General features: G+C 36.1%; 1 protein-coding gene across 4 annotated transcripts; it reads left to right on the top strand.

Annotated features, from left to right (window-relative positions):
- Positions 1-455: 455 nt before the first annotated feature.
- Positions 456-11,012, top strand: LOC113342288 (GTPase HflX-like). 4 transcript variants are annotated; one of them, XM_026586879.1, is made up of 14 exons: positions 456-966; positions 1,058-1,200; positions 1,338-1,454; positions 2,009-2,123; positions 2,203-2,340; positions 7,107-7,202; positions 7,300-7,413; positions 7,618-7,686; positions 7,820-7,890; positions 8,007-8,100; positions 8,356-8,484; positions 8,590-8,679; positions 8,974-9,076; positions 10,985-11,012. In XM_026586879.1, the coding sequence occupies exons 1-13, from the start codon at positions 538-540 to the stop codon at positions 9,067-9,069; spliced, it is 1,701 nt and encodes a 566-aa protein (XP_026442664.1). In that variant the 5' UTR covers positions 456-537; the 3' UTR covers positions 9,070-9,076; positions 10,985-11,012. The 4 variants fall into 4 exon arrangements, with proteins under 4 accessions (XP_026442664.1, XP_026442662.1, XP_026442663.1 ...); XM_026586877.1 differs by lacking the exon at positions 10,985-11,012 and adding an exon at positions 10,051-10,317; XM_026586878.1 differs by lacking the exon at positions 10,985-11,012 and adding an exon at positions 9,381-9,412.
- The last annotated feature ends 439 nt before the right edge of the window (positions 11,013-11,451 follow it).

Genomic DNA, 11,451 nt, shown 5'->3' on the forward strand with positions numbered 1-11,451 from the left:
CAAAACTAGTCATAAAAACCCAAGGCGACCAAACTTGTGGTACAAAAATCCCATTCAAATGTTTGGATCCATTAAAACCCCATCTTAAACAAACTTGATACAAAACCCCAAATTTTTAAAAACTGATACAAAAACCCTAAATTTCAAAATTGGTTTCATCAAATTCTATGATGTTTCATCAAATTTTATGACGAAACCTTCATCAAATTCTTTGGGGTTTTTGTGTTACTTTTGTTTTGACGGAGTTTTTGTGTTATTTTTGTTTTGATGGGTTCTTTGTGGATGAATAGTGATACCTTTGAGGTTATAACTCGCGGGCCGGAAATGGAATGGAACAATTCTAAGAATGGGTAACAGTGGGTGAGGATCACCGTTCAACGTGGGGACTTATATGAGTTACGATTTTAAAAGAGTTGGATTATAGCCTCAAACCTATCGAGCTAGAACCCAAAGGTGAGGTGCCAAGTTTTGGTTTCCCACCGGGTAGATATTATCACACAAAGACGAGTCTTTGGGTATTCGCGCCCAATCCTAAACATGTTTGCCATGAGTGGATCCTTCTTCTGCCCCACTTCTTCAAACCCACCATTTCTTCGATCTTCAAGAAAAACATCACTTATTAGTTACCAAAAAATCCAAAGAAACCCACTTCAGAAAACGTTAACATCTTCTTCATCAATTTGTAAAGGAAGAAAATCATCGATTGTTAGAGTTTTAAGAGAAGATATTGAAAAAGAAATTGAAACATCTACTGAGATAATTGATATCGATTTGTCTATTACTGAGTCAAATCAAGGAGAGAGTCTTATCACTAGTAATAAGGAAGTTCCAATTCTGGTTGAATATGATGAAGAAGAACAACAAGAAACCCTTAATCAACAACAAATCAAAAGTAAGGTGAAAAAAGATTCTAAGAAAGCAGATGAAGAAGAGGAAAATATATTCAAGTTGAGAAATGGCAAACAGGTATTCTCTTCGTTTATAAATTTGGAATAAATATCTGTCTTCTGCAAAAAAGAATTTGTACTGATATATTAGATATTGAATCCTCGCTCAGGTTGTTGCAGAGAAAGCATATTTAGTTGGTGTTGAGCTCAAAAATGTTTCTGATGGTTCATTCAGCTCAGAAGAATCACTCAAAGAACTTGGCCAATTAGCTGATACTGCTGGGCTAACAGTTGCTGGTTCTACATATCAGAAGTGAGCGCTCTAATATGTTTTTATGCATGAACTAAAATTTACAGCTTCAGTTCCTATTATATTTATGTTTGAATGAATTGGATGGATTCATTTACTTGATTGGTAATTTGAATGAAATGAGTGCTCTTATTTTACAGGCTTGCTACTCCGAATCCGAGGACTTATGTAGGTTCTGGTAAGGTTGTCGAAATCAAAAGTGCAATTAATGCATTGGATGTGGAGACTGTAATATTTGATGATGAACTTTCAGCAGGGTAGGTTGCTTAACCTAGTTTTTCATTTTGAACTGAATTATTTAAGGTGAGAATGCTTATCATTTTCCACTTACTCCTATTCAAGTCTATGTGGTGTCATGTATAAGGCAAAGGTTACCATTTTTAAAGTTTAGTTTTCCTTAAATCTAGCACATATATGGTCTGTTATCTGTTGCTGGAGTTTCTAGCTTGAAAGTTCCAGACTTCTGTAGAAACTTAGATATCTAACTCAAATACTGAAGAGACTGTAGTCTGCATTTCCTTCCAGTACAAGGTAGAGGAACGGAACTTCGACTTAAAACCACCCCTGCGAGGAATATCCTTGGATTACCATGCACAACTTGTAGGAATTTGTTGGAAGAGATCCAGACTACTTGTCATCCTTAAGGGATTTTTTCACTCATGTACCTTTTATACTGACTATTGATGATTGATTATATAGAGGTTACCCCGTTACGTAATATTCCATATAGATGTGTCCGCTTACACTTGAAAAGATATATGTAGAAGGAAAAGCTAACCGATTCTTTCATGTTGTAAAACTCAACTTCTAGGCAACTGAGGAATTTGGAAAAAGCTTTTGGTGGGAAGGTTCGAGTTTGTGACCGCACTGCTCTTATTCTGGATATCTTCAACCAACGGGCTGCAACACATGAAGCAGCTTTGCAGGCAAATATAGGATGTTTTATGTGCAATGCTTATGCAACAATTGGGTGAGTTTTGTACTAACACCAATAAGAATGTGTAGGTTGCACTAGCACAGATGGAATACCAACTACCACGACTCACAAAAATGTGGACTCACCTTGAGCGTCAGTCTGGTGGGCAGGTGAAGGGTATGGGTGAAAAACAAATTGAAGTGGATAAACGTATCTTGCGAACTCAAGTAAGTAAATTAAAATTTCGTGTATCATGAAACCTTGAATGGTTTATCTATATTGAAGTTTTCCTAAAAATTATATAACATAATGATGAATTTTTAAAGCTTTGAGACCACTTTTAAGTGTTCAATATCAACCTTCTCTAGAGAAATCTAAACTGTCAAGAAATGTCTTCCTTTGTCTAAGTTGTGTTTTCTTGGTTTAGAGAAAACATCTCTAGAAATTTCAAGTAACAGCCATATTAAAATGTGTAATAGGTCCGTAAGTGAAGAGGCTAGACCCTCATTGTAGTTCTAGCGAGTGAACTAAGAAATTAAAGTGGGGTGGTGCGTGTGTGAGGTTGTGTGATCTATTGAGCATGTGAGGTTATTGTGTGCCTGGGCAAAGTGTGTAGAATTTTTTGCTTGTGATTAATGAAATGGTCTCATAAGTTCTGTCCATTATGCTTCTCACATTCAACCAATCTGGTATGAGATTATGTGTGTAAGCTTCCATATTAAGTTTGAGAGAATGAGACGGGATTTTGGCATAGTTTCGGCACAACAATAATTTTATTACTTAATCAGACAACTTATTTTGCTATCTCTTTTCGACACGCTCAAGCTCTAACACAAACACAGAACTTAATATTCTCACAGAAAAACACCTTTACACAACTTACTCATGGACACCTCTCTCTCACTACACCATCACTTACCCTCACTCATCTACTTGTCGACTGGCTTACACAACTAGAGGGTAGGAAGAGCCTTAGCTCTCTTACTTACAGGTCTTACAAATGGGGAAGGAATTTGGCAGGAATTTTATGTATATTATTTTGAGGGGTATATTAACTATATACCCTTAGTTTTGACACCCAACAAATATACCCCTGTACAACAATAAATATACCACTATCCTTTAAAAACCTTATCCATTTAAAAATAGATTACCTTATTATCCTTACTCATATAAAATTTCTTTTATTCTAAAATATAATATTTTTTTTCTCTACCGCTTCGCTATTGCCACCACCACCCTTATTCCACCACCACTTGCACCACCGCATATCAAGCCCCACCACCAACATTCAACTACCACTCCACCACCACCGCTCAACAACCACCACCTACCAACCGCCACCACCACTAATATTCCATCACCACAGTCACCGCCGCCACCACCACAGTCACCGCCGCCAATCCACCACCAGTCTACAGGCGACAACCAAAGTTGATTCCCAAAACAAAAACCAGAAAATTTATTTAGAAAATTAAACAAATAATATGGTATTAACAACCGAAGTTGATCCCAAAAACAAAAATATGAAAACAAAGAAAAAAAAAAGAACGGTCCGAAAAGAAAACGGTCCAAAAAAAAATCAGAAAATAATAACAAAGAATTATGGTGTCAACTGAAGTTGATCCCTTAAATTAAACATTCAGAAAATGTTCAGATTATGTATGGTGTCAACAAACAAAGTTGATTCTAAAATATGGTGTCAACAACTAAAGTTGACCCCAAAATCTAGTGTCAACAACCAAAGTTGATCCCCAACAACAATCAGAAAATAATAAAAAAGAATCATATTGTCAACAACTGAAGTTGATCCTTTAAATTAAAAATACAGAAAATGTTCAGACTATGTATTGTGTCAACAACCAAAATTGATCCCAAAACATGGTGTCAACAATTAAAGCTGACCCCAAAATCTAGTGTCAACAACGAAAGTTGATCCTCAAAATTGAAGTACTAAAAGTAGTGAACCTGGCGTGAATTGAACACGCATTTTCTGACTGTAGTCAGGTGTGATACCATTACACCACAGGTTCATCTTGAGAGACACCATATAGTTTGCAAGGATTCAAGAATTGAAAAACCAACAACAAATGCGACCTAAAAAGGAAATTGATGAGCTCTCATGTACCTGCAATAAACACCGAAAAAAATAAGAACAAAAAAATAACATGAGTTTACAATTCACAAATTCAAATAGCAAAACATATCATCTGAAATGATATGGCTGGTAAAAGCAGTATGTTGTGCCACATTTCATCTATAAAGACCATGATAACATGTAAACCCAACAACAATTTGCATGAATAATTTAGTTACTCAATTAACATGGTATAAGTAGGTAAGAATGCTAAGTATAAAGAGTGTGCGTAAGTACACAATTCAGTTCTGACCAAGATAATACATATCTCAAAACATGTTAATAAAAGAAAAAATGCCACAAATAAGAGGCTGATTTCTCGAAACATGTTAATGTAACTCAAACTAAATGATCAAAACCGGCCCTGGCTCGTGTATGAGTCGCAGACTCAACAGAGACCGACAGGAAATTCATCCTCTATTTAAATTTTAACATGTGCCGGATGTGGTCTCGTTTAACAACAAGTGAGCTAAACTAAAGTTTCTGATATGAGGATTAATTTTGGATGTGCACCATAATATAAAAGACTAAAAGAGGAACAAGAGAACGACTACGCAGCAAACATACATAAATCAATTTGTAATCAGTCCGTAGTGGGCATCTGTCTCTAGTGCAGGGATGGGTAAGTGTATTGGGGATGATCAGGCTGGAGAAGTTTCGTACACCTGAAACTCAAAGCATTTGACGGTTTTCATTACCCTAAAGACATAATTAGCTAAAGTTAATAAGTATCTAGATATAACATTAACTTACCCATAAAACTAGATTCTCATCTCCTATAGCTCTTTTTGCCTCAATAAGTCCATGGCATGTTATTAGCTCTAACAGTACCACACCAAGTGCATATACATCCGTTTATCCGACACTTTTCCATGTCGAAAATATTCAGGAAGCAAATACCTGTAAAGCAAATTATAGCTTTAGAGGACTCCGCTTCAATTTATAAAAGAATAAAAATATCAACACAGCGTAGTATCAAGACATTTGAGTTTTCTAATTAACTGTTCCTATATAGTACCACTCGGCATCGTAATGAGCGAGCTCCTTCAACTTAGTCTTTCCAAAGAGCAAGCTCCATTCATTCAAATACAAGACATGAGAATGAGGTTAAACCACTTGCCATGAACGACCATTTGCTTATTCAAAATTAAAAACACTATTAGGAACCATAAGACATGACCACTTTTATCGAAACATTTGTTTATAAAGTCCCTGATGAACAAGCATTTTAGGTTATGATTATAGTATTATTCCCTAGCAAAGTCCAATGTAAATATGCATTTCGAATGGATAATGCTCCCCTTTGTCAACCAGATGTAATTATCAGCTCAATCTAAAAACTCATCTAGATCAGTCCCTACTCAAAACATCTATCATATATGCCACACCTATACAATATACTCCCAATTCCTTCCTTCAACATTTTATATTCTTGCTTCACACCAACCTGAAAACAAAGTTGTAGCCCATAGCGCACAACAAAATCAAATCAAACTAAAAAGAAAAAAAAAATCAGAATCATACCTGTAAAATGGAAGACATGTTAGCCCTGAACGAATCCAAAAAAAATCAGTTGAAATCGAACCCCAAACTGAAGATGAACGAAAGCAAAAATTCTTTCTATGGTGAAGAACGTATATCACATAATGAATTACTCGCCATCGATTAATGAATTAGGTCTCCACCACCACCACGATCAACTAATAAAACATATATTTGACATCGTTCTGCACCACCGCCACCACCACCACCATCGTCATCAACTAATTGAACAGGACATTGTGAATCTAGAAAGAAAAATCATTTAAATGAATAGACATAGAGTTGATATCCACCACCACCACCACCATCATCATTAACTGGCGGCAGAAAGAAATGGTGACAGTGATAGTGGTGGTGATGGCTGTCGTCGGGAACTTGGGAGAGGACGAGAGAGAGATTTTATATCTGAAAAGAAAAGGAATGAAACGACTAATTTCCCATTACTAGTATACATGTTAAAAATGGAATTAATTTTTTTCTCGGGTTTCCTTCTAAAAGATGGAGGGTATAAATATAATGGGTAGGGATATTTATGAAAGCCCGTAAATAGTAGGGGCATTTATACAATTCCACTATTTTGACCGAGAGTATCTCCTCCTCCGCATGGTCAGCCACTAGATGGGACTCAAACTTGACATGCTTAGCTAACTAGAACAACCCACACTAGGACACTCTAGCTTAACTAAACTATTTAAGAAACAACATAACCAGACTTTTGGACATTCTAGATTTCTCCATAGACCTTCGTTTCTTGTATGCACCAGATTTTATGAAGTCGATGTTGATACTTCAACATGTAACCCATCTTGATTCTTCTGCAGTTTCCACCATTCTTATCCCTTTTTTATTCATGTTGCCAGTTTGTTGGTATTTAATCTTATTCAGTATGTTGGAAATTCTACCAGTTTAAAACTTAAGTCTTAAACTGTGGTTGGTGGGTTACTGCATTGATGATTCTTTTTTTTAGAAAGGAAATAATAATTCCTGATTATAAAAACCAATCAATAGGATCGTACAAAACTGTAGTTGGTAGCCTAACAACAAGCTGAGCACCAACCCCCTTTTGGATAGCGATGCCTAGTCTATAAAAAAGAAATTTCCCAACACCACTACTGACATCATTACTAACTTGACAATTCTTCAATCTCTTAAAGAAACATAAAGTATCATCCCCAAGTTCCCCCAACGTGGTAAAAGCAAGGACACCTAAACCATAGCCATGTGAGACACATTGATCCAAGCATTTTTTTTTTTTTTGCTTGTCTAAGCAATTCATCTCTATTCTGGACTTGTAAAATCCTTCCATCCTTACAGATTGGCGTTCTGAAGAAAGAATTAGATTCTGTTCGACAACATCGTAAGCAATACCGCACACGCCGTCTTTCAGTTCCAGTCCCTGTAGTATCTCTGGTAAGCACATTTATAGATTAACATCAGGTTGAGTTTGCAAAAGCCACTATGTGACTATCCATATCTACCCTTCATCTTAACAAAGGACATACTGCAGGTTGGGTACACAAATGCTGGAAAGAGTACACTTCTAAATCACTTGACTGGAGCCAATGTTCTTGCTGAGGATCAATTATTTGCTACACTTGATCCAACTACTAGAAGGGTGCAGGTATGATAAATACATTAGTGCTTTACTGCGTCGAAATTTACGTGTCCTCTAATATTTTTAGTTAGATCTGCCTCAAACATAAGAATCTCATGCACAGCAAGGAAAACAGAAGTCCATCTCTTTTATCAGATGAGTTGATTCTGCAGATTCAGCTACACTTCTGTAAAAACTAAATGAGACGAATTTCTTCCGCTTGCCATGCAGATGAAGAACGGTAAGGAATTCCTTCTGACGGATACTGTAGGATTCATCCAAAAGCTGCCAACTACACTTGTGAGTTCTTTCTTGTCCAATTAGTTATCATAACCAAATTCCTTCCCACAATGAGCAATTATGGCTCAAGATTCATCAGCCTTGTCATGCTTATGGAATAAGAGCCTTACATGACTAATTTTTTTTATCACAGGTTGCTGCTTTTAGAGCGACATTGGAAGAAATATCGGAATCATCACTTTTGGTGCATGTGGTGGATATTAGGTATAATTTGGTAAAAGTTGAATTTTAAATGATCTATACTGTTGACTTATTTACCTTCGCCTCGTGCTAGATTTTCTATGTGAACAGCTTAAACGAACTGAACATTGCCTTTTCAGCCATCCACTTGCACAGCAGCAGATAGATGCTGTTGACAAAGTCCTATCTGAACTGAATGTTTCATCAATACCAAAATTGATAATCTGGAACAAGGTACAGCTAGTTTTTCTACAATGCTAAGCATCTAGGATATGGTGTAAATTTTGTGTGCATCTAGGCTGTTAACGGCCATCTTGTGCATTTTTCTTAACCAGATTGGTTTATTTATTTACTTCAATATTTAGGTATTGAGTAAAATTTATTAGTAATGTCAACTGTTCCCTCCTTTTGAGTTTGTCTGATGAGTTCAAGCCTGCCAAGATAAACAGAAGGTAGAAGTTATAATGAATTATGTTACTTAATTTATAGGTTGATAAAGTCAGTGACCCATGTAACCTCAAGATTGAAGCAGACGCAAGAGAAGATGTTATTTGTGTATCTGCTCTTAGTGGTGATGGGCTACAGGATTTCTGTGACGCAGTTCAATCAAAACTCAAGGTTTGGTTTTGACTTCATTCATTAAGTTCCTTGCAAGTCTGTTGAAGTCTGTTTATTCATTTTGAGAATGAACGCTTAACTGAAAATTATAATGCATCTCATCAGGACTCTATGGTATGGGTGGAAGCCCTCATCCCATTCGATAAAGGGGAACTTCTAAATACAATACATAGGGTTGGAATGGTAGAGGGAACTGTAAGTATATATCCCAAAGCATTTCATCGGATGTTGTTCACTTGTTTCGTTAATCAACAGACTATCTTATATTCAAACACTTGGAAGCTACATGACAACATTTTGTCGAACTTATCAGCCTCCGATCGGTCTGATTCTCGCAATTCCCAATTACTATTACCTAATATTATAACTTTCATGGTCCGCCGTAATGATCAGCTGTACACACTCTCACAGAAGATGGTTACTTTGCAATACCATGTATGCAAAGATGGTTACTTTGAAACACTTTATTAACTTGTTTCTTGTCTACAGGAATACACAGAAGATGGGACGTTGATTAGGGCACATGTTCCCCTCCCAATTGCTAGGCAGCTAACGCCAATGAGGCAGCTTTGTTTTCCATCATAACTACCAGGTTATTCCTATATTTCAAATCAAATTGTTGCGATATATCTTACACATTTTTTTATCTGTCTCTCCTTAAGGTTTACAAAGTAACCACCCTGTAACTGTGCATATGTGTATGTACAACTGGTTTCAGTAGTATCTACCTTTTACTTGTTTGATTTATTCCCATCAAAACTTTGGATACAAGCTAAACTTGGAAATAATATTGAGCAAAATAACTGGGTAATAAGAAAATTACTTAGTGAGTTAGTGACTACAGTAATTGATTCGTCGTTTGGATAACGAATAACCCAGACACAAGTTTCCTGCAGATATTCTATGCGGAAGCTTCCAAGACACAAATCTTCAAAAAAAAAAATTGACAAAGAGAAAGATAGTATATATTAAGGAAAGGTTACATCAGAAGCAAGTTTTTCAGAGAGAGCAGTTGATGGAACTTGCCACCATTCTCCAGGATTATAACCTCTAAGGACAGATTTAGGCAAACAATCTGCCACCTTGTTACACACTCTAGGGACATAGACACAAGACCAGTTTTTATGATTGTTACACATCTTAACACACTTATTTAGCAGAGGAGAGGACTGCCAGTAGGGAAGCAAACCTTCATTTGCAGATAATATTACATTTCTACAGTCAGACTCAAAGATAACTTTGTTCCAGTTGTTTTGCATTTGCAGATAATGAACATGACTTACTCTTCTAAGAACTCCTTTTCCTGTAACATAAGAGCCTGTAGAATTCCTTGTTAACATAGCAATACCAGCCAAATGAAAAGGCTTATAAAATGAAGCATCTACATTGATTTTTAAAGTGTCTGGTGGAGGAGGATGCCAATGGTATACATGCCATGTAGAATGACGAGTATGAGATGCATGAGTAATATTAACTATTTCAGATAGATACTTGAAAAGAGGCAGCAAAGCAGAGTTAGGTTTAACTGTTTCCTGTTGAAATTGAACTTTACACCTGCATTCCCAGATATGACAAATAGTTGCAATTATGCTATGTAAAGGAGTGTCTGAAGTAAAGTTGATGATTGAATCTGTTGTCCAAGAAGCAATCCAGGCTTGAAGAGTAGAAAACTGTTGAATATAATTAAAGTGTTGAGGCAGACAAGCTTTCCAAATTGCACTGGCAAAGGGGCAAGTAAGGAATAAGTGATTGATATCTTTTATATGCAGAGTATTGCAGAGGACACAACTATTATCATTTGCATTTGTTATGTGCAAATTTGCTTTAACAGGAAGTGCATTTTGAATAACTTTCCACATAAATATTTGTAATTTATATGGAATTTTCATCTTCCAAAATTTCAACCAAAAAGAAGTGGTTAAAGAAGATGGCGTTGATGGAGAGTTAATATCACATAAATGCAAAGGGATAGTTAAGATAGAACGCACCTGTGTTGGAGTGAACAGCTGATAAAGAAGATGAACATTCCACTGAGATGTATGTGAACCAATTAGTTGAGAGAAAAAAGATAGAATGCACCTGTGTTGGAGTGAACAGCTGATAAAGAAGATGAACATTCCACTGAGATGTATGTGAATTAGTTGAGAGACCCATTGAATATCAGAAGTATTGAGAGCATTCCATGAACACAAAGCTGAGGATTCACTTGGAATCCAATTATGCTTCCACATGTTAATCGTTGTGATGTCACCAACCTGTCATTTACTGAATTTTTGAACAACCTGTATACCATGAACAACACTTTGCCAAATCTAGCTTGAGTTATTATTGTTAGGAGGAGGTTCATATTTAAGATCATGATAAGGAAAGTATTTAGACTTTAAGAATTTCACATATGAATCATCTGGATTATGAATTATGTGCCAAGCTAATTTGGCTAACATACAGAGTTATAATGATGAAGTTGTTTTAAGCCTAATCCTCCTAATCTTTTCGGCAGATTCATCTTAGACCAAGATATACAATGTCTATTCCTATGAGTAGATGAACTGTTCCACTAGTAATTTCAAAGGATTTGATCCATATGATGAATGATAGTGTCAGGTAACTTCAGAACTTGCATTTGATACATTCCCATTGTACTAAGAACAAAATTTAGTTGTATTGTCTTACCAGCCTGATTGATAATTTTACTACTCCAACCTTGAAGTCTTGCAGACATGTGCTCCAAAATAGGATGACAATTTTTCGTTCTTGATCGATGAATGAGTAAAGGTATACCTAGATACTTTTCACCAAGACCCATAATCTCCATATGAAGAATGTTATTAAAATGATGACGAAGAGAAGGGGAAACATTTTTACTAAAGAAGATAGTGGAGTTTTGAAGATTCACTACCTGACCAAAAGCCTTAGCAAATTGATCCAAAATATGTTGCAAATTTTTAAGATAAGTCGGAGAAACTT

The sequence above is a fragment of the Papaver somniferum genome, unplaced genomic scaffold, assembly GCF_003573695.1.
Source record: "Papaver somniferum cultivar HN1 unplaced genomic scaffold, ASM357369v1 unplaced-scaffold_35, whole genome shotgun sequence".
NCBI lineage: Eukaryota > Viridiplantae > Streptophyta > Magnoliopsida > Ranunculales > Papaveraceae > Papaver > Papaver somniferum.